General features: G+C 55.6%; 2 protein-coding genes across 2 annotated transcripts in view; both read left to right on the forward strand.

Moving 5' to 3' along the window:
• The first annotated feature begins 658 nt into the window (after positions 1–658).
• DCTPP1 (dCTP pyrophosphatase 1) lies at positions 659–6,808 on the forward strand. The gene is made up of 4 exons (XM_089666290.1): positions 659–881; positions 2,582–2,666; positions 4,854–4,964; positions 5,876–6,808. The coding sequence occupies exons 2-4, from the start codon at positions 2,656–2,658 to the stop codon at positions 6,135–6,137; spliced, it is 384 nt and encodes a 127-aa protein (XP_089522416.1). The 5' UTR covers positions 659–881; positions 2,582–2,655; the 3' UTR covers positions 6,138–6,808.
• LOC149429979 (integrin alpha-L-like) overlaps positions 6,052–22,724 on the forward strand; it is a gene marked incomplete at its 3' end in the record, with an annotated part of 62,161 nt that continues 45,488 nt past the window's right edge. Inside the window, exons 1-3 of the mRNA XM_089666289.1 lie at positions 6,052–6,179; positions 19,076–19,136; positions 19,215–19,314. Coding sequence (XP_089522415.1) covers positions 6,153–6,179; positions 19,076–19,136; positions 19,215–19,314 — 188 coding nt within the window. The remainder of the gene's footprint in view (positions 6,180–19,075; positions 19,137–19,214; positions 19,315–22,724) is intronic.

Here is a 22,724-nt window from a genome sequence, read left to right on the forward strand (position 1 = left end):
CCCCATGAAGAGGAATCCCCCCATGAAGATGTCCCCCCCATGAAGAGGAGTCCCCCCATAAAGATGTCCCCCCCATGAAGAGGAATCCCCCCATGAAGATGTCCCCCCATGAAGAGGAGTCCCCCATGAAGATGTCCCCCCCATGAAGATGTGTCCCCCCCCCCATGAAGATGTCCCCCCCATGAAGAGCAGCCCCCCATGAAGAGGAATCCCATGAAGATGTGTCCCCCCCCCCCATGAAGAGGAATCCCCCCATGAAGAGGAGTCCCCCCCATGAAGATGTGTCCCCCCCATGAAGAGGAATCCCATGAAGATGTGCCCCCCCGGTTTCCGGCAGCAGTAGCCGATCGCCATCCATAGGACAGAACTGGAAATGTATGATGATGAAGTCACGTGACAAGACATTGCCAGGAGGGAGAACTCTACAAGGTGGATGCAGCAGTTCAGCAATCAATTGATCGTGACTGAAACTGTGACATGCGCAGAGGCGTCAGGGAGACACATCTTCATGGGGGGACGCCTCCTGTAGAGTGGGGGTTTCCGGTGAGGGGAGAGGCAGGGAAGAGTCCGCAGGAGATTCGCGGACCTGAGGCGGAAGGGGAGGGGAATACATAGGAGGGGTGGGTCGGACGGTCACCATGGCAACAGTGCACTGCCGCCGTACCTGAATGCTCTTTGTTCGGTCTCTGATTGGAGGGGCAGTTACGTTCGGGGTGGGCGGGGTAGTTTCCTTCTACGAGGGCGGGTCTCGTCGCTATAGCAGCCGCGTGCAGAGCGGGAGGTAACGGCGTCGCTGATTGGTTGGAAGCCTTATAAGTACGGAGGAGGCCCCGCCTTTCCTGGAAGATCACATGGAGCCACGTGGGTGTAGCAAGATGCAGGTGAGAGGGACCAGCATGTGCCCAGTGAAGGCTGAGCTATGGGGCGGGGGCAGAGAAGTATGTAGTGGTGCTGGGATTGGTGGCGGGGGTGTCTCTGTGGTGCTGGGATTGGGGGCGGGGTCTCTGTGGTGCTGGGATTGGTGGCGGGGGGGGTGTCTCTGTGGTGCTGGGATTGGGGCGGGGTCTCTGTGGTGCTGGGACTGGTGGCGGGGGTGGTGTGGTGCTGGGATTGGTGGCAGGGTCTCTGTAGTGCTGGGATCGGTGGCGGGGGTCTCTGTAGTGCTGGGATCGGTGGCGGGGGTCTCTGTGGTGCTGGGATCGGTGGCGGGTCTCTGTGGTGCTGGGATTGGTGGCGGGGGGTCTCTGTGGTGCTGGGACTGGTGGTGCTGGGATCGGTGGCGGGGGGGGGGTCTCTGTGGTGCTGGGATCGGTGGCGGGGGGGGGTCTCTGTGGTGCTGGGATCGGTGGCGGGGGGGGGTCTCTGTGGTGCTGGGATCGGTGGCGGGGGGGGTCTCTGTGGTGCTGGGATCGGTGGCGGGGGGGGTCTCTGTGGTGCTGGGATTGGTGGCGGGGGTCTCTGTGGTGCTGGGACTGGTGGTGCTGGGATCGGTGGCGGGGGGGGGGGGTCTCTGTGGTGCTGGGATCGGTGGCGGGGGGGGGGTCTCTGTGGTGCTGGGATCGGTGGCGGGGGGGGGGGTCTCTGTGGTGCTGGGATCGGTGGCGGGGGGGGGGTCTCTGTGGTGCTGGGATCGGTGGCGGGGGGGGGGGTCTCTGTGGTGCTGGGATCGGTGGCGGGGGGGGGGTCTCTGTGGTGCTGGGATCGGTGGCGGGGGGGGGGGTCTCTGTGGTGCTGGGATCGGTGGCGGGGGGGGGGGGTCTCTGTGGTGCTGGGATCGGTGGCGGGGGGGGGGGTCTCTGTGGTGCTGGGATCGGTGGCGGGGGGGGGGGTCTCTGTGGTGCTGGGATCGGTGGCGGGGGGGGGGGTCTCTGTGGTGCTGGGATCGGTGGCGGGGGGGGGGTCTCTGTGGTGCTGGGATCGGTGGCGGGGGGGGGGGTCTCTGTGGTGCTGGGATCGGTGGCGGGGGGGGGGGTCTCTGTGGTGCTGGGATCGGTGGCGGGGGGGGGGTCTCTGTGGTGCTGGGATCGGTGGCGGGGGGGGGGTCTCTGTGGTGCTGGGATCGGTGGCGGGGGGGGGGTCTCTGTGGTGCTGGGATCGGTGGCGGGTCTCTGTGTGCTGGGATCGGTGGCGGGTCTCTGTGGTGCTGGGATCGGTGGCGGGGGTGGGGTCTCTGTGGTGCTGGGATCGGGGGTGGGGTCTCTGTGGTGCTGGGATTGGTGGCGGGGGTGGGGTCTCTGTGGTGCTGGGATTGGTGGCGCTGGGGGGGGGGTGTCTCTGTGGTGCTGGGATTGGGGGCGGGGTCTCTGTGGTGGCGGGGGTGGTGTCTCTGTGGTGCTGGGACTGGTGGCGGGGGTGGTGTGGTGCTGGGACTGGTGGCGGGGGTGGGTGTCTCTGTGGTGCTGGGATTGGTGGCGGGTCTCTGTGGTGCTGGGATTGGTGGCGGGTCTCTGTGGTGCTGGGATTGGTGGCGGGGGGGGGGGTCTCTGTGGTGCTGGGACTGGTGGCGGGGGGTCTCTGTGGTGCTGGGACTGGTGGCGGGGTCCCTCTATCCAGGTGTTAATTGTTTTCCTCTCCCCTGCAGAGCTCTCCGGTGTCTCAGCCTCTCGGTCCCCCAGCTGCCCCCAGACTGAGTTCCGGTTCAGCGACTCCCCCAGTATGGAGGAAATGTGAGTGTTGTGATTGGTCAGACTGTGCTGGGGTCCTGCGCATAGGGGGGGGATGGTTCCTGTATGGTTGTCCTCTGTCCTCCTCCAGCCCCCCCCCCCCGACTTCCTCCCATGGTCCTCCTACAGCCCCCCCCCCCCCACACTCCCCATGTCGTTGGGTGTTGGTGGCTCAGGCACACCGTTGCACTCTCTCGCCCGGCTCTGCACACCCTCCCCCACCTTCCTGTGTGATGTGGTTGTAGCTCAGGAAAGGGAAGGTCACTGAGGAGGCTGTGCGGTGCAGTGTGCACTCTAATGGGGGAGGGGATGCATTGGAGCTGCTAAACTACAACTCTCAGCAAACTCTGCCAGCCAGTAGGTCAGACAGGGCACTGGCAGTGCATGCTGGGAGTGGTAGTAGCAGCTGCCTGTCACTGATCAAAGTCTGGGGTGGTCTCTGTCCCCCTCTGATTGGGATGCTGATGTTAGGGGTACCTCTGTCCAGCCAGAAGGCAGCACTTCCCTAGTGGGAGGGGTCTGATGTGGAATTCTGGGTAATGGACATCACTCCTCAGTGTGCTGACCCGTGGTGGTGATCGGGGTAGTGGACGTCCTCAGTGTCTGACCCGTGGCGGGGATCGGGGTAGTGGACGTCCTCGGTGTCTGACCTGTGGCGGGGATCGGGGTAGCGGACGTCCTCTGTGGCTGACCCGTGGCGGGTATGGGGGTAGCGGACGTCCTCGGTGTCTGACCCGTGGCGGGGACCGGGGTAGCGGACGTCCTCGGTTGCTGGGATCGGGGTAGCGAACGTCTTCGGTGTCTGACCCGTGGCGGGGATCAGGGTAGTGGACGTCCTCTGTGGCTGGGATCGGGGTAGGGGATGTCCTCGGTGTCTGACCCGTGGTGGGGATCGGGGTAGTGGATGTCCTCGGTGTCTGACCCGTGGCGCGGATCAGGGTAGCGGACGTCCTTGGTGGCTGGGATCGGGGTAGGGAACGTCCTCGGTGTCTGACCCATGGTGGGGATCGGGGTAGGGGACGTCCTCGGTGTCTGACCCGTGGCGGGGATCGGGGTAGCGGACGTCCTCGGTGTCTGACCCGTGGCGGGGATCGGGGTAGCGGACGTCCTCGGTGTCTGACCTGTGGCGGGGATCGCGGTAGCGGACGTCCTCTGTGGCTGACCCGTGGCGGGGATCGGGGTAGGGGACGTCCTCGGTGTCTGACCCGTGGTGGGGATCGGGGTAGCGGACGTCCTCGGTGTCTGACCCGTGGTGGGGACCGGGGTAGCGGACGTCCTCGGTGGCTGACCCGTGGCGGGGATCGGGGTAGCGGACGCCCTCGGTGGCGGGGATCGGGGTAGCGGCCGTCCTTGGTGGCGGGGATCGGGGTAGCGGCCGTCCTCGGTGGCGGGGATCGGGGTAGCGGACGTCCTCGGTGGCTGGGATCGGGGTAGTGGACGTCCTCGGTGTCTGACCCGTGGTGGGGATCGGGGTGGCGGACGTCCTCGGTGTCTGACCCGTGGTGGGGATCGGGGTAGCGGACGTCCTCGGTGGCGGGGATCGGGGTAGCGGACGTCCTCGGTGGCGGGGATCGGGGTAGCGGACGTCCTCGGTGGCGGGGATCGGGGTAGCGGACGTCCTCGGTGGCGGGGATCGGGGTAGCGGACGTCCTCGGTGGCGGGGATCGGGGTGGCGGACGTCCTCGGTGTCTGACCCGTGGTGGGGATCGGGGTAGCGGACGTCCTCGGTGTCTGACCCGTGGTGGGGATCGGGGTAGCGGACGTCCTCGGTGTCTGACCCGTGGTGGGGATCGGGGTGGCGGACGTCCTCGGTGTCTGACCCGTGGTGGGGATCGGGGTGGCGGACGTCCTCGGTGGCGGGGATCGGGGTGGCGGACGTCCTCGGTGTCTGACCCGTGGTGGGGATCGGGGTAGCGGACGTCCTCGGTGTCTGACCCGTGGTGGGGATCGGGGTAGCGGACGTCCTCGGTGTCTGACCCGTGGTGGGGATCGGGGTGGCGGACGTCCTCGGTGTCTGACCCGTGGTGGGGATCGGGGTGGCGGACGTCCTCGGTGGCTGACCCGTGGCGGGGATCTCTGTAGGGGTCCTCTGCTGTTGGGGACGTTGTGTGGCCGATACAAAGGGGTTTTGGTGCAGATTGGCGCAGAGATCAGACTTTTAACCCTCAGAAATGTCGTCTTCCTTTCTAGCCGCCAGCGACAGGCGAAGTTCACCGCAGAGAGAGACTGGAACAAGTTCCATCAGCCCCGGAACCTTCTACTGGCTTTGGTCGGGGAAGTGGGGGAGGTGGCAGAGCTCTTGTGAGTATGTGGCCTGGGGGGGGTCAGGGAGACTAGGGATTTAAAGGAGGGGTCCGCTCAGACTGTGTGGTAGGCAGCTGGTGGGGTGATGGAGGGTTTTGGTCAGAGGTAGTGGGTTTGTATGATGGATCCTGGTCAGGTGGGGAGGGTTGGCGGCATGATGGATCCTGGTCAGACCGGGGGGGGGGGAGGGTTGGCATGATGGATCCTGGTCAGACCGGGGGGGGGGGGAGGGTTGGCATGATGGATCCTGGTCAGACCGGGGGGGGGGAGGGTTGGCGGCATGATGGATCCTGGTCAGACCGGGGGGGGGGGGGTGGGGAGGGTTGGCGGCATGATGGATCCTGGTCAGACCGGGGGGGGGGGAGGGTTGGCATGATGGATCCTGGTCAGACCGGGGGGGGGGGAGGGTTGGCGGCATGATGGATCCTGGTCAGACCGGGGGGGGGGGAGGGTTGGCATGATGGATCCTGGTCAGACCGGGGGGGGGGGGAGGGTTGGCATGATGGATCCTGGTCAGACCGGGGGGGGGGAGGGTTGGCATGATGGATCCTGGTCAGACCGGGGGGGGGGGAGGGTTGGCGGCATGATGGATCCTGGTCAGACCGGGGGGGGGGGTGGGTGGGGAGGGTTGGCGGCAAGATGGATCCTGGTCAGACGGGGGGAGGGTTGGTGGCACGATGGATCCTGGTCAGACGGGGGGGAGGGGAGGGGAGGAGGCCTGGCGGTATGAAGGGTCCTGGTCAGAGGGTTGGTATGATGAGGGGTCCTGAAAACGAGTGATGGGGGGGCTGGTGGTACGGTGGGAGGAGTCCAGTCAGTCATGGTTAGTATGGGTTGAATGGGGGAGGGGCATATTCATGAGGCAGTGTGGTGCTCGCCGTGGTCTAACGCTCTCTTGTCGTCCACAGCCAGTGGCAGGGGGAAGTCTCGGAAGGCCTCCCCGATTGGTCGCAGTCTCAGCGGGAGTCCCTCTCTCATGAACTGAGTGACGTCCTCATCTACCTGCTGGAACTGGCAGAGAAGTGCCACGTGGATCTGCCACGTGCCGTCCTCGCCAAGATGGAGCTGAATGCCAAGAAGTATCCTGCTGCCCGGGTGCAGGGGAGTGCCAAGAAATATACGGAGTATGGCGCTGCAGAGAACGGAGCCGCCAGCAGTCCCAGCCAATAGCAGTTCCTGTCCGGCATGGGCTCTCCTCCTATTGGACCGTCTGTACGTGGGCGGGGTGTTGGGAGGGTCTTTTGTCATTTTCTCGTTTTAGAGATTTTATGTCTTTTTAGTTCTGTTTTGCGGTGAGCTGGATGAGGGCCAAATACTTCCTGGAAGTGCTGACTTCTTGTTAACCCTTGGTGGGGGCGTGTCCTCAGTGGTTGTCCCCGTCAGGAGGAAGTGGGGCCCCCGGGGAGGGCGCACCGGCCAGCCACCGCCTCTTTTATTTGCCCTTTTATGCGACCTTCAGGCCGTTGGGTGTTTTTAGGGGACGCTGCAAACCAGTAGAGGTGGTGTGCTCCTCCCTGGGGCCCCTGAAAGCCCAGAAACTGATCCAGAGTTGCTTTTTTAGCGGTTTTAGTATGTGTCCCCATTGGTGAGACCCCCCCCATTTCCTGTACCGGTGACAACGGTTCCACCAGAGCAGAAGCCACAAAGTTCGGGGGAAGGGGATTGGTTGAGGGTTTCAGTCTGTCTTCCTATGGGAGTTGATGATGGGCTGTCAGCCGGGGCGCCTGGGGGGGGGGGGGGGGGCACTCACTCCATGGGGGGGTTTACTGTAATTACGGGTCCAGATTCTGTTTGTGTTCTGTATTGATGGCAATAACCTGATTAAACCTACGGTTATCCTCTCCCCGCCTCTTTCTTCTGGGGGGGGTGTGGATGTTCCTTTGTGGGGGGAGGGGGCGGTGGGTGGGACAGCTTACATTTTGGGAAGGGTGGGGGGCCCATCCCTGCGGGGTGTAGACCCCAGTGACTCCTGCAGGTAGAAGAAAGTGCTACACTGTGTGTATTGGGGGAGGGGTATATCCCAGGAGTCATATGGGGGTGCAGGGGAGGTAACCCACATCTAGCCATAGACCACGGGAGTCATAGGGGGGTGCAGGGGGGGGTGACCTACATCTAGCCATAGACCACGGGAGTCATAGGGGGGTGCAGGGGGGTAACCCACATCTAGCCATAGACCACGGGAGTCATAGGGGGGTGCAGGGGAGGTAACCCACATCTAGCCATAGACCACGGGAGTCATAGGGGGGTGCAGGGGGGGGTAACCCACATCTAGCCATAGACCACGGGAGTCATAGGGGGGTGCAGGGGAGGTAACCCACATCTAACCATAGACCACGGGAGTCATAGGGGGGTGCAGGGGGGGGTGACCTACATCTAGCCATAGACCACGGGAGTCATAGGGGGGTGCAGGGGGGGGTGACCCACATCTAGCCATAGACCACGGGAGTCGCAGGGGGGGGTAACCCACATCTAGCCATAGACCACGGGAGTCATAGGGGGGTGCAGGGGGGGTAACCCACATCTAGCCATAGACCACAGGAGTTATGGGGGGGGGGTAACCCACATCTAGCCATAGACCACGGGAGTCATAGGGGGGTGCAGGGGGGGTAACCCACATCTAGCCATAGACCACGGGAGTCATAGGGGGGTGCAGGGGAGGTAACCCACATCTAACCATAGACCACGGGAGTCATAGGGGGGTGCAGGGGGGGGTGACCTACATCTAGCCATAGACCACAGGAGTCATAGGGGGGTGCAGGGGGGGGTGACCCACATCTAGCCATAGACCACGGGAGTCGCAGGGGGGGGTAACCCACATCTAGCCATAGACCACGGGAGTCATAGGGGGGTGCAGGGGGGGTAACCCACATCTAGCCATAGACCACGGGAGTCATAGGGGGGTGCAGGGGGGGTAACCCACATCTAGTCATAGGGGGGTAACCCACATCTAGCCATAGACCACGGGAGTCAGGGGGGTGCAGGGGGGGTAGCCTACATCTAGCCATAGACCACGGGAGTCAGGGGGGTGCAGGGGGGGTAGCCTACATCTAGCCATAGACCACGGGAGTCAGGGGGGTGCAGGGGGGGTAGCCTACATCTAGCCATAGACCACGGGAGTCAGGGGGGTGCAGGGGGGGTAGCCTACATCTAGCCATAGACCACGGGAGTCGGGGGTGCAGGGGGGGTAGCCTACATCTAGCCATAGACCACGGGAGTCATAGGGGGGTGCAGGGGGGTAGCCTACATCTAGCCATAGACTGCAGGGGGGTAGCCTACATCTAGCCATAGACCACAGGAGTCATAGGGGGGTGCAGGGGAGGTAACCCACATCTAGCCATAGACCACAGGAGTCATATGGGGGTGCATAGCAGGGAGACACCCCAAATCCCCACCATAACAGGAGTTGTGTGGGTGCACTTGAGGCATCCCAAGTAATTTGTGGGTGTAGAGAGGTGGTACCCCACATCTCATAGACCACAGGAGTTGTATGGCAGGGAGACCCCTAAATCCCGGCACAATCCACAGGCCCAGACTTGTGGGTGCACCCCAAATCCAAGCATAAAATCACAGGTGTTGGATATGGGTGCTGGTCAGGCACCCCAAAACCACAACAGTAATATGGGTGCATAGCAGGGGAGGTACCCCACATCTAGACACACCAATGGAGTTATGTGGGTGCAGGAGAGGCAACCTCAATCTAGACATAAGTAATGGGGGTGCACAGTATGGAAGGCACCCCAATCCAGACATGGGAGTCATGTGTATGGTGAAGGACCTACATCTTCCACAGGAGTCAAAGGTGGGTGCTGGGCCAGTGAGACACCCCCAAATCCACACAGATCATGAGTACTATGGAGGCAAGAGAAGCACCCTAAATCTAGACTGGGGGTGCAAGAGGGGTACTCCAAATCCATACATGGGCTACAGGTGTAACCTGGGTGCAGGAGAGGCCCCCCAAATCCATATTACACAAGAGTAATAGGTCGGTGAAACTCTGTTCCTGCAGGCTGTGCTGTGCCAGCTCCACCATGATGTCAGATTGGTAGGGATGGCGACCAGCTTCCTGTTCATCAGCCTCTCCACCAATCTCGGTCCACCAATCTCGGTCCACCAATCACGATACAATGCCGCCATTTATAAGTGCCTGGACTAGACGGGACTGGACTCAGTGTGGAGTTCTCATCTGTGGCCGGAGTTCCCCTTTACTGCCTCTGTGACAGCCGGACAGAGACATGCGTTCTCAATATTCTGGATACAACGGCTCCGTGGTCTCCATGGGCTCCGGGCTCCTCCTCTGCGGTTATCCACCCAAAACATTTCTTTTTATAGACCGTGAGAACGTGAGATTCCCCCCCCCCCCCCCACTGCAGAAGGTGACTTTCCTTCCTGTGTGGTCACTAGAACAGGAACTGAGGCCAATCTGCCCAACGCTGACCAAATAACGGAGATTCTGGCTGCTGTGTGAACATATAGGATGGAGGGGGTCCCAGGACCTATAGGATGGAGGGGGTCCCAGGACCTACAGAATGAAGGAGGTTCCAGATGCTGGGGGCCATATAGGATGGAGGGGGTCCCAGGACCTACAGAATGAAGGAGGTTCCAGATGCTGGGGGCCATATAGGATGGAGGGGGTCCCAGGACCTACAGAATGAAGGAGGTTCCAGACGCTGGGGGCCATATAGGATGGAGGGGGTCCCAGGACCTACAGAATGAAGGAGGTTCCAGACGCTGGGGGCCATATAGGATGGAGGGGGTCCCAGGACCTACAGGATGAAGGAGGTTCCAGACGCTGGGGGCCATATAGGATGGAGGGGGTCCCAGGACCTACAGGATGAAGGAGGTTCCAGACGCTGGGGGCCATATAGGATGGAGGGGGTCCCAGGACCTACAGGATGAAGGAGGTTCCAGACGCTGGGGGCCATATAGGATGGAGGGGGTCCCAGGACCTACAGGATGAAGGAGGTTCCAGACGCTGGGGGCCATATAGGATGGAGGGGGTCCCAGGACCTACAGGATGAAGGAGGTTCCAGACGCTGGGGGCCATATAGGATGGAGGGGGTCCCAGGACCTACAGGATGAAGGAGGTCCCAGACGCTGGGGGCCATATAGGATGGAGGGGGTCCCAGGACCTACAGAATGAAGGAGGTTCCAGACGCTGGGGGCCATATAGGATGGAGGGGGTCCCAGGACCTACAGGATGAAGGAGGTTCCAGACGCTGGGGGCCATATAGGATGGAGGGGGTCCCAGGACCTACAGGATGAAGGAGGTCCCAGACGCTGGGGGCCATATAGGATGGAGGGGGTCCCAGGACCTACAGAATGAAGGAGGTTCCAGACGCTGGGGGCCATATAGGATGGAGGGGGTCCCAGGACCTACAGAATGAAGGAGGTTCCAGACGCTGGGGGCCATATAGGATGGAGGGGGTCCCAGGACCTACAGGATGGAGGAGGTCCCAGACGCTGGGGGCCATATAGGATGGAGGGGGTCCCAGGACCTACAGGATGGAGGAGGTCCCAGACGCTGGGGGCCATATAGGATGGAGGGGGTCCCAGGACCTACAGAATGAAGGAGGTCCCAGACGCTGGGGGCCATATAGGATGGAGGGGGTCCCAGGACCTATAGGATGAAGGAGGTTTTAGACGCTGGGGGCCATATAGGATGGAGGGGGTCCCAGGACCTATAGGATGAAGGAGGTTCCAGATGCTGGGGGCCATATAGGATGGAGGAGGTCTTAGGACCTATAGGATGAAGGAGGTTCCAGATGCTGGGGGCCATATAGGATGGAGGGGGTCCCAGGACCTATAGGATGAAGGAGGTTCCAGATGCTGGGGGCCATATAGGATGGAGGGGGTCCCAGGACCTATAGGATGAAGGACGTCCCAGACGCTGGGGGCCATATAGGATGGAGGGGGTCCCAGGACCTATAGGATGAAGGAGGTCCCAGACGCTGGGGGCCATATAGGATGGAGGGGGTCCCAGGACCTATAGGATGAAGGAGGTTCCAGACGCTGGGGGCCATATAGGATGGAGGGGGTCCCAGGACCTATATGATGAAGGAGGTCCCAGACACTGGGGGCCATATAGGATGGAGGGGGTCCCAGGACCTATAGGATGAAGGAGGTCCCAGACACTGGGGGCCATATAGGATGGAGGGGGTCCCAGGACCTATAGGATGAAGGAGGTCCCAGACACTGGGGGCCATATTATTATACAGGACTCCTATAGCGCCGACAGTTTGCTCAGCTCTGTACACTATGGAGGGAGACAATACCGTACAATACACGAGGGGTTGGAGGGCCTGATCCTTGGAGCTTACAATCTAGGAGGGAGGGGATGGTGGTACAGGAGGAGATAGCTGTGGGGGATGGAGTGGTAGGAGGAGTGGAGGAGATCGGTTGTTAGGTGAGGGTGGGGTAGGCTTCCCTGAAGAGATGCGATTTCAGGGTGCGCCTAAAAGTATGCAGAGTAGGTGATAGTCTGATAGATTGGGGTAGGGAGTTTCAGAGGATGGGAGAAGCCCTTGAGAAATCCTGGAGATGGGCATGGGAGGAGGAGACATTCCATATGGAATGGAAGAGGTCTCAGGTGATGGGGACCTCAAACTATTGAGAAGGTCCCAGGCGCTAGAGGTCATAAAGCGTAGAGAAGGTCCCAGGCGCTAGAGGCCATAAAGCATGGAGAAGGTTCCAGGCACTAGAGGCCATAAAGCATGGAGAAGGTTCCAGGCACTGAGGGACCATATGGAATGGAAGAGGTCTCAGGTGATGGGGACCTCAAAGTATAGAGGAGGTTCCAGGCACTGGGGACCATAAAGAATGGAGGAGGCCCCACAAATTTTTTGGGAGCCATATATGAGTACTCTGGTGTTAATGAAGAGCCAAATAGAATGGAGGAGGTTCTGGGCACTGGAGGAGGTTCTGGGCACTGGAGGAGGTTCTGGGCACTGGAGGAGGTTCTGGGCATGAACGAGGAGCTGTACAGGAGTTCTCTGCCAATTATGGGGAACCATCAAAGAGTGTCCATGTGGCCGGGAATGGAGTAGCTGCCATGTTGTACAAAACAGTTCCTGTCATTACTCCGGAGCCATGCAGAACAGAGGCATTCCCAGGCACTTAATGGGAGCTTTATAGAATGGCGGAGTTCCTGGAGGGTCCTGTAGAAGGGAGGAGTTCCTGGAGAGTCCTATAGAAGGGAGGAGTTCCTGGAGGGTCCTATAGAAGGGAGGAGTTCCTGGAGAGTCCTATAGAAGGGAGGAGTTCCTGGAGGGTCCTATAGAAGGGAGGAGTTCCTGGAGGGTCCTATAGAAGGGAGGAGTTCCTGGAGGGTCCTATAGAAGGGAGGGGTTCCTGGAGGGTCCTATAGAAGGGAGGGGTTCCTAGAGGGTCCTATAGAATGGAGGGGTTCCTGGAGGGTCCTATAGAAGGGAGGGGTTCTTGGAGTTCACGCACAGAGCACACACAGCACAGACCCCACACACAGCATACCGCACAGAGCACACACTGCACAGAGCACACACAGTACACACCGCACAGAGCACACACAGTACACACCGCACAGAGCACACACAGTACACCCTGCACAGAGCACACACAGTACACACCGCACAGAGTACACACAGTACACCCTGCACAGAGTACACACCGCACAGAGCACACACAGTACACACCGCACAGAGCACACACAGTACACACCGCACAGAGCACACACAGTACACACCGCACAGAGCACACACAGTACACCCTGCACAGAGCACACACAGTACACACCGCACAGAGCACACACAGTACACCCTGCACAGAGCACACACAGTACACACCGCACAGAGTACACACCGCACACACTGCACAGAGCACACACAGTACACAGAGCACACACAGTACACACTGCACAGAGCACACACAGTACACAGAGCACACACAGTACACACCGCACAGAGCACACACACCGCACAGAGCACACACAGTACACACTGCACAGAGCACACACAGTACACCCTGCACAGAGCACACACCGCACACACTGCACAGAGCACACACAGTACACAGAGCACACACAGTACACACTGCACAGAGCACACACAGTACACACTGCACAGAGCACACACACTGCACAGAGCACACACACTGCACAGAGCACACACAGTACACAGAGCACACAGCACACACAGTACACACTGCACAGAGCACACACTGCACAGAGCACCCACAGTACACACCATACACCGCACAGAGCACACACAGATCTTTCTGTTCTTCAGCAACGCTCCTACCTAAAGTCTTGTGACTTCTATCCAAGAAAGTTCTGTGTGGGGCAGAATATAGATCTGCCCTTCAATTCAGCCTTGAACCACATCTGGGCCCAAGGATCAGATTTTGGCCCATTTTCTATAAGACAACTCACCTCTCCTTGAGGAAGGCATTCATAGGGGGTGCCCCCCCCCCCCCCCCCCCCCGTCTGCTCTCCTGTGGCATTGTGGGATCTTGACCTAGTTCTGCTCCCTTCCTTTAGACCTCTCACCTCTTTTGTTTCTATCTCTTTCAGGAGGAGAGTGTCTGAGTTGGTGGCCCAATCCTTCCAGGAGCCCTTCTTGGTGGGATCAGGTTGTTCTGAGATATAAGGCCTCCCTTCTTCTTCAGGTGGTTTCTTCCTTCAACCTTGACCAGGACATGGTTGTTCCCTATCTTTGATCTGCCCCCAGACATCCTGGGGAGATTTCTCTCCACTGCCTTGGCATAGTGTGTGCTGTTGGAGTCTGTCTCTGGACTACATCTTCTTCTGGACCGTTGGACCCACTCTTTGTCATTAGAGAAGGTCCTTGCCTCTCGCTCTGCTGTCTCCAGGTGGACTAGGCACCTCATCAACTGAGCCTGAGGGTAAGGTTCCACCATCTCCAAGCTCATTCCTCCCGAACTGTTAGTGCTTCTCAGGAATCTGATCTCCAGATTTGGTGGTCACCAGGTCTTCTGTTGACCTTTTTGGTCATTTCCACTAGATGGATGTTCATTCCTCCTCTGATGGCACTTTTGGTTGTACGTCACTCTCTTGGCTGACAATGTTTACTGTGTTGCCCATTCTCAGCCGGACTGCTTTTGGATGTCCCAATGGCATAAGAATGAGAAGAGCCCTTGGATGGAGAGGCGGGGTGGAGACATCACACTATCCACCTGGTCCAATCTGACAAGGCTTTGCATTCTTTCATGCCGAGAAGTTGGTCTCCTACCTTCAGTAAGCAGAAGGGCAGCCGCTCAGCAGGGGAGCCAAAAGCTGGTGGAGATCACTGTAGTAGCCGTGTAGTAGCCGTGTAGTAGCCGTGTAGCAGCGGTGTAGTAGCCGTGTAGCAGCGGTGTAGTAGCCGTGTAGCAGCAGTGTAGTAGCCGTTGACTTAAACCCAAAAACCCACAATTATAGTGAAAAGATCAAAACCCAAAGAGATTACCCAAAAAATAAAAAATATCAAATATATATAAAAGAACAAAAATAAATAAAGTCCCAATATGCAAAGTGTCCAAATAATGTGTCCAAACAAAGATCAAATTCTTGATAGGAAGACGCTTCCTACTCCACTGAAGAAGATGCAAATCAATGACAGGTGCTCTTCAAATACCTCAAAAAACAAAATCTCAACATAGTATATTACCTTTTAAATCCCAGAACTAAAGTGCCACACGTGTATCATGCAAAAAAACACTCCAGTGTCACAGCACTCATGTGAGAGAGAAAAAAAAAAAAAAAAAATTATTTAAATTTTATAAATATCACTGCAAACTATATATAAAGTGCATAATTACCCTAAAACAAACCGATTCCAGCTTGTAATCAACCACATATGTACAGAGTGTCCTTAGATTGGTGTCCTCTTGTTCCTCAGGACCTCCCAGACAGACCAGGAATCAGTATGTGAATTATAATCATATATAAAATGTATTGTAGCCACTTACATATAAAAACGATAAGATCAGCAAGACAGCATCCAACTCCTCATGCCCAGTATGTGATCCCCTTTCCATGTGTAGAGGGTCTCCCGATCACCAGGTGATTCCCCCTTGCTACTCCTATCCAGCACTATCACTTTGTAGCTCTGGGGGACACCTGAAGTGCACCGTTACTCTCCAGACCTCCAACACACAGGGATTCCAGAATCCAAAATGGCTGCCGCAGCACTTCCGGGAACGTTATGTGCCCTGGACGCGTTTCGTCTCTTCCGGACTTTGTCAACCGGGGAGTAGCAAGGGGGAATTACCTGGTGATCGGGAGACCCTCTACACACGGAAAGGGGATCGTATACTGGGCATGAGGAGTTGGATGCTGTCTTGCTGATCTTATCATTTTTATATGTAAGTGGCTACAATACATTTTATATATGATTATAATTCACATACAGTGGGGATGGAAAGTTTGGGCACCCCAGCTAAAAATGTGTATTAATGTGCATAAAGAAGACAAGGAAAGATGGAAAAATCTCCAAAAGGCATCAAATTACAGATTAGACATTCTTATAATATGTCAACAAAAGTTAGATTTTATTTCCATCATTTACACTTTCAAAATAACAGAAAACAAAAAAATGGCGTCTGCAAAAGTTTGGGCCCCCTGCAGAATTTATAGCATGCACTGCCCCCTTTGCCAAGCTGAGACCTGCCAGTGTCATGGATTGTTCTCAATCATCGTCTGGGAAGACCAGGTGATGTCAATCTCAAAGGTTTTAAATGCCCCGACTCATCTGACCTTGCCCCAACAATCAGCACCATGGGTTCTTCTAAGCAGTTGTCTAGAAAACTGAAACTGAAAATAGTTGACGCTCACAAAGCTGGAGAAGGCTATAAGAAGATAGCAAAGCGTTTTCAGATGTCAATATCCTCTGTTCGGAATGTCATTAAGAAATGGCAGTCATCAGGAACAGTGGAAGTTAAAGCAAGATCTGGAAGACCAAGAAAAATATCAGACAGAACAGCTCGCAGGATTGTGAGAAAAACAATTCAAAACCCACGTTTGACGGCACGATCCCTCCAGAACGATCTGGCAGACACTGGAGTTGTGGTCACTATTCCACTATAAAGAGATACTTGTACAAATATGGTCTTCATGGAAGAGTCATCAGAAGAAAACCTCTTCTACGTCCTCACCACAAAAATCATCGTTTGAACTTTGCAAATGAACATATAGACAAGCCTGATGCATTTTGGAAACAAGTTCTGGGGACCGATGAGGTTAAAATTGAACTTTTTGGCCGGAATGAGCAAAGGTACGTTTGGAGAAGAAGGGGCACAGAATTTAATGAAAAGAACCTCTGCCCAACTGTGAAGCATGGGGTTGGATCAATCATGCTTTGGGGTTGTGTTGCAGCCAGTGGCACAGGGAACATCTCACCAGTAGAAGGAAAAATGGATTCAATAAACTTTCAGCAAATTTTGGATGGTAACTTGATGCCATCTGTGAAAAAGCTGAAGTTAAAGAGAGGATGGCTTCTACAAATGGATAATGATCCTAAACACACCTCAAAATCCACGGGGGATTACATCAAGAGGCGTAAACTGAAGGTTTTGCCATGGCCTTCACAATCTCCTGACCTCAACATCATTGAAAATCTATGGATAGACCTTAAAAGAGCCGTGCTGACAGACAGCCCAGAAATCTCAAAGAACTGGAAGACTTTTGTAAGGAAGAATGGGCAAAGTTACCTCAAACAAGAACTGAAAGACTCTTGGCTGGCTACAAAAAGTGTTTACAAGCTGTGATACTTGCCAAAGGGGGCAGTACAAGATATTAACTCTGCAGGGGGCCCAAACTTTTGCAGACGCCATTTTTTTGTTTTCTGTTATTTTGAAAGTGTAAATGATGGAAATAAAATCTAACTTTTGTTGACATATTATAAGAATGTCTAATCTGTAATTTGATGCCTTTTGGAGATTTTTCCATCTTTCCTTGGCTTCTTTATGCACATTAATACACATTTTTAGCTGGGGGGCCCAAACTTTCCATCCCCACTGTACTGATTCCTGGTCTGTTTGTGAGGTCCTGAGGAACAAGAGGACACCAATCTAAGGACACTCTGTACATATGTGGTGGATTACAAGCTGGAATTTGTTTGTTTTAGGGTAATTATGCACTTTATATATAGTTTGCAGTGATATTTATAAAATTTAAATAATTTTTTTTTTTTCTCTCACATGAGTGCTGTGACACTGGAGTGTTTTTTTGCATGATACACGTGTGGCACTTTAGTTCTGGGATTTAAAAGGTAATATACTATGTTGAGATTTTGTTTTTTGAGGTATTTGAAGAGCACCTGTCATTGATTTGCATCTTCTTCAGTGGAGTAGGAAGCGTCTTCCTATCAAGAATTTGATCTTTGTTTGGACACATTATTTGGACACTTTGTATATTGGGACTTTATTTATTTTTGTTCTTTTATATATATTTGATATTTTTTATTTTTTGGGTAATCTCTTTGGGTTTTGATCTTTTCACTATAATTGTGGGTTTTTGGGTTTAAGTCAATGAATATATATATTTTATTAGTACTTCAGGGGAAGGATATTGATATGACTTTAAGGGATTTTTGAGGATTTTATATATATATGTGTGCTGATTTATACTTATTTTGGTGTAGTAGCCGTGTAGCAGCCGTGTAGTAGCCGTGTAGTAGCCGTGTAGCAGCAATGTCTATTCAGTGATTTCCAGCTTCCAGGGCCATTGGCCAGGTATTGAATATACATAGTTACATTGGTCCAAGCTGGGGTGAATACCTGGGCACCCCCTTGTTATAAAGGAGTTTTTCAGATCCCATAAGTCCCCCATATTATCCCCACCTCCTCCCTAGGAAGGTATGGAAGAGGCCACCATTCCTCAATGATATGGCTGATAACATCCCCCATTATTGGCCCTTCAATGCCGGCTGAACGAAGGTCACATTCCAGACCGATCATTACTATTACAAAGAGTTTGGTGGATGGAATTGGTTCCCTGAGTCCTGGAACCGATGGCAGGCCTGAATGTGCACCTCACCCCCAGTATCTGTCCCCCAGTATCTGCCCCGCGGTATCTGCCCCACAGTATCTGCCCCCCGGTATCTGCCCCGCGGTATCTGCCCCCAGTATCTGCCCCCAGTATCTGCCCCCAGTATCTGCCCCCAGTATCTGACCCCCGGTATCTGCCCCCAGTATCTGCCCCTGGCAGTGACATGGAAAGCTGTGGTGATGTTTTCAGAAGTGACAGCTTGTTTCCCACACAAACACTTGTGGCACTCCTTTCACGGTTCAGCCTCCTCTCCACCATCTCAGACAAGCCGCTTCCTTTTCCTGCCCACATTTCAACATTTTCAGAATCTCGATGTGAGTGCGCTCATCTCCTTCCGAGCATTTCACAAGGTGCTTCTCATCACTCCTCGCTCTCTTCTCTCCTCTCTCTCCCTCTCTTTTCCCGTCCTTTAGTGACTGTCTCTTCAGCGTGTGAGGAGGCTGTCTGCCCATCCTACCTCTCTATTAGTGGCAAGTGAGCAGCTCCTTTCCTTTCATCCCTCCATCTCTTCTATCTACTCTTCACTTTCCCCTTCTCTCCTCTCCTCTCCCTCTCTCTCCCTCCTCTTCTCCCTCTCATCTCCTTTCCTCTCCTCTCCTCTCCCCTCTTTCGTCTCCTCTGATCTCCTCTCCTCCTCTCCCTCCTCTCTCCCTCTCCCCCCCTCTCTCTCTCTCTCTCTCTCTCTCCCCCCCCCCCTATCTATCTCCCCTCCTCCCCCCCCTCTCTCCTCCCCTCTCTCTCATCTCTATCTCCCCTCCTCTCCCCCCCTCTCTTCTCTCTTCTCCCTCTCCTCTCCCCCCTCCCCCCTCTCTCTCTCTCTCCCCCTCCCCCTCTCCCCCTCCCCCTCTCTCTCTCTCCCCCTCCCTCTCTCCCCCTCCCCCCCCCTCTCTCTCTCTCCCTCTCTCTCTCCTCCCTCTCTCTCTCTTTTCCCCCTCCTCTCCTCTGACCTCCTCTTCCTCTCCTCTCTCTCTCCCCCCTCTCCCTCTCTTCTCCCTCTCCCTCTCTTCTCTCTGCCTCTGTCTCTCCTCCCTCTCTCTCCCTTCTCCCTCTCCTCTCCCTCTCCTCACCTTTCTCTCTCTGCCCACCCTAGGCACGTACAAGGATGGTCCCTGTAGGATGGTGTTGGCCCCTGCTGGTCGTGGTGGTACAAGGTAGGTACTTTGCGGTAGGTGTCCCTGGCTCCGTCTGTAGAGGCTCCTCGCCATCTCTTCTTTCTGGATGTCTTCCAGCGTATAATGTGGACGTCTCCCCAGAAAGGAACTTCTCAGTCCATGGAAGCAGATTCTTCGGCTACCAAGTCCGACAAATCAGATCCACCGATGGAGAGAGGTGAGCCGCTGACTGCTCTCTGGGGGGAGGTACTAAAGGCCAATAGACTGGGCACTCTGCACGTGCAGGCGCTCCACAGCTTAGTACATGAGCAGACACTCCGCTGACTTCCATCGTCCAATCATCTGCCAGCATGCGGTTGACTGACAGTACAGTTACAATATGATTTGGTACAAGAGGAAACAGAGGGCCTGATCCTGGGAGCTTACAATCTAGGGGGAGGGGATGAGTGATACAAAAGGTAGTAGCTGTGGGGGGAGGGGCTGATGGAGGAAATAAATGGCAGTTTACTAGGTAGAAGCAGGATAGGCTTCTTTAATGAGAAGAGTTTTCAGGGATCGTCTAAAGGTGGATAGATTAGGAGATAGTCGGACAGATTGGGGTAGGGAGTTCCATAGGGTGGGAGAAGCTCGGGAGAAGTCCTGGAGGCGAGCATGGGAGGAGGTGACACGGAAACTAGAGAGCAGAAGGTCTTTGGGGGGGGGGGGGGAGGATCGAAGAGAGCGGTTTTGTTGATATTTTGATACCAGGTTGGTGATGTAGCCGGGGGCAGAGTTGTGGATGGCTTTGTAAGTTGTTGTCATTTTGAATTTTATTCATTGGGCGAGTGGAGGCCAGTGGAGGGATTGGCAGAGAGGGGTGGAGGACACTGAATGGAGGCCAATGGAGGGATTGGCAGAGAGGGGTGGAGGACACTGAGTGGAGGCCAGTGGAGGGATTGGCAGAGAGGGGTGGAGGACACTGAATGGAGGCCAATGGAGGGATTGGCAGAGAGGGGTGGGGGAGGTAGGAGGTCCTGTGAGGATGTGATGAGGGAGGTAGGAGGTCCTGGGAGGTGATGAGGGAAGTGTAGCAGATCCTGGGAGGAGGTGATGAGGGAGGTATGAGGGCCTGGGAGGAGGTGATGAGGGAGGGAGGAGGTGCTGGAAAGCGATGATGAGGGAGGGAGGAGGTCCTTGTAGGAGGTGATGAGGGAGGGAGGAGGTCCTGGTAGGAGATGGTGGAAGGAGGTCCTGGTAGGAGGTGATGAGGGAGGTAGGAGGTCCTGGGAGGAGATGATGAGGGAGGTAGGAGGTCCTGGGAGGAGGTGATGAGGGAAGTGTAGAAGGTCTTGGAAGGAGGTGATGAGGGAGGTAGGAGGTCCTGGGAGGAGGTGATGAGGGAGGTAGGAGGTCCTGGGAGAAGGTGATGAGGGAAGTGTAGAAGAACTTGGGAGGAGGTGATGAGGGAGGTAGGAGGTCCTGGAAGGAGGTGATGAGGGAGGTAGGAGCTCCTGGAAGGAGGTGATGAGGGAGGTAGGAGGTCCTGGGAGAAGATGATGAGGGAGGTAGGAGGTCCTGGGAGGAGGTGAAGAGGGAAGTGTAGAAGGTCTTGGAAGGAGGTGATGAGGGAGGTAGGAGGTCCTGGGAGAAGGTGATGAGGGAAGTGTAGAAGGTCTGGGGAGGAGGTGATGAGGGAAGTGTAGAAGGTCTGGGGAGGAGGTGATCAAGGAGGTAGGAGGTCCTGGGAGAAGGTGATGAGGGAAGTGTAGAAGGTCCTGGGAGGAGCTGATGAGGGTGGTAGGAAGTCCTGGGAGGAGGCGATGAGGGAGGTAGGAGGTCCTGGGAGGAGGTGATGATGGAGGTAGGAGGTCCTGGGAGGAGGTGATGAGGGAAGTGTAGAAGGTCTGGGGAGGAGGTGATCAAGGAGGTAGGAGGTCCTGGGAGAAGGTGATGAGGGAAGTGTAGAAGGTCCTGGGAGGAGCTGATGAGGGAGGTAGGAAGTCCTGGGAGGAGGCAATGAGGGCGGTAGGAGGTCCTGGGAGGAGGTGATGATGGAGGTAGGAGGTCCTGGGAGGAGGTGATGAGGGAAGTGTAGAAGGTCTTGGGAGGAGGTGATGAGGGAAGTGTAGAAGGTCTGGGGAGGAGGTGATGAAGGAGGTAGGAGGTCCTGGAAGAAGGTGTTGAGGGAAGTGTAGATGGTCTTGGGAGGAGGTGATGAGGGAAGTGTAGAAGGTCTTGGGAGGAGGTGATGAGGGAGGTAGGAGGTCCTGGGAGGAGGTGATGAAGGAAGTGTAGAAGGTCTTGGGAGGAGGTCATGAGGGAGGTAGGAGGTCCTGGGAGGAGGCGATGAGGGAGGTAGGAGGTCCTGGGAGGAGGCGATGAGGGAGGTAGGAGGTCCTGGGAGGAAGCGATGAGGGAGGTAGGAGGTCCTGGGAGGATCGGAGAGGATGCTGGTGTCTGGAGATACAGTGGGGCAAAAAAGTATGTAGTCACCACCAATGGTGCAAGTTCTCCCACTTACAGAGATGAGAGAGGCCTGTAATTGGCATCATAGGGAGACCTCAACTATGAGAGACAAAATGAGAAAACAAATCCAGACAATCTCATTGGCTGATCTGGAAAGAATTTATTTGCAAATTATGGTGGAAAATAAGTATTTGGTCACCTACAAACAACAAGATTTCTGGCCTCACAGACCTGGACCTTCTTCTTTAAGAGGCTCCTCTGTCCTGCACTCATTACCTGTATCAATGGCACCTGTTTGAACTTGCTATCAGTATAAAAGACACCTGTCCACAACCTCAAACAGTCACACTCCAAACTCCACTATGGTGAAGACCAAAGAGCTGTCGAAGGACACCAGAAACAAAATTGTAGACCTGCACCAGGCTGGGAAGACTGAATCTGCAATAGGCAAGCAGCTTGGTGTGAACAAATTAACTGTGGGAGCAATAATTAGAAAATGGAAGACACACAAGACCACTGATAATCTCCCTCGATCTGGGGCTCCACGCAAGATCTCACCCCGTGGGGTCAAAATGATCACAAGAATGGTGAGCAAAAATCCCAGGACCACACGGGGGGACCTAGTGAATGACCTGCAGAGAGCTGGGACCAACGTAACAAAGGCTACCATCAGTAACACACTACGCCGCCAGGGACTCAGATCCTGCAGTGCCAGACGTGTCCCCCTGCTTAAGCCAGTACATGTCCGGGGCCCGTCTGAGGTTTGCTAGAGAGCATTTGGATGATCCAGAAGAGGATTGGGAGAATGTCATATGGTCAGATGAAACCAAAATAGAACAGTTTGCTAGAAACACAACTCGTCGTGTTTGGAGGAGAGAGAATGCTGAGTTGCATCCAAAGAACACCATACCTACTGTGAAGCATGGGGGTGGCAACATCATGCTTTGGGGCTGTTTCTCCGCAAAGGGACCAGGACGACTGATCCATGTACAGGACAGAATGAATGGGGCCATGTATCGTGAGAGTGCAAACCTCCTTCCATCAGCAAGGGCATTGAAGATGAAACGTGGCTGGGTCTTCCAACATGACAATGATCCCAAACATACCGCCCGGGCAACGAAGGAGTGGCTTCCTAAGAAGCATTTCAAGGTCCTGGAGTAGCCTAGCCAGTCTCCAGATCTC

Source organism: Staurois parvus, unplaced genomic scaffold (assembly GCF_062004578.1).
Source record: "Staurois parvus isolate SC_StPar_1 unplaced genomic scaffold, SC_StPar_1.0 ptg002674l, whole genome shotgun sequence".
In the NCBI taxonomy this organism is placed as follows: domain Eukaryota; kingdom Metazoa; phylum Chordata; class Amphibia; order Anura; family Ranidae; genus Staurois; species Staurois parvus.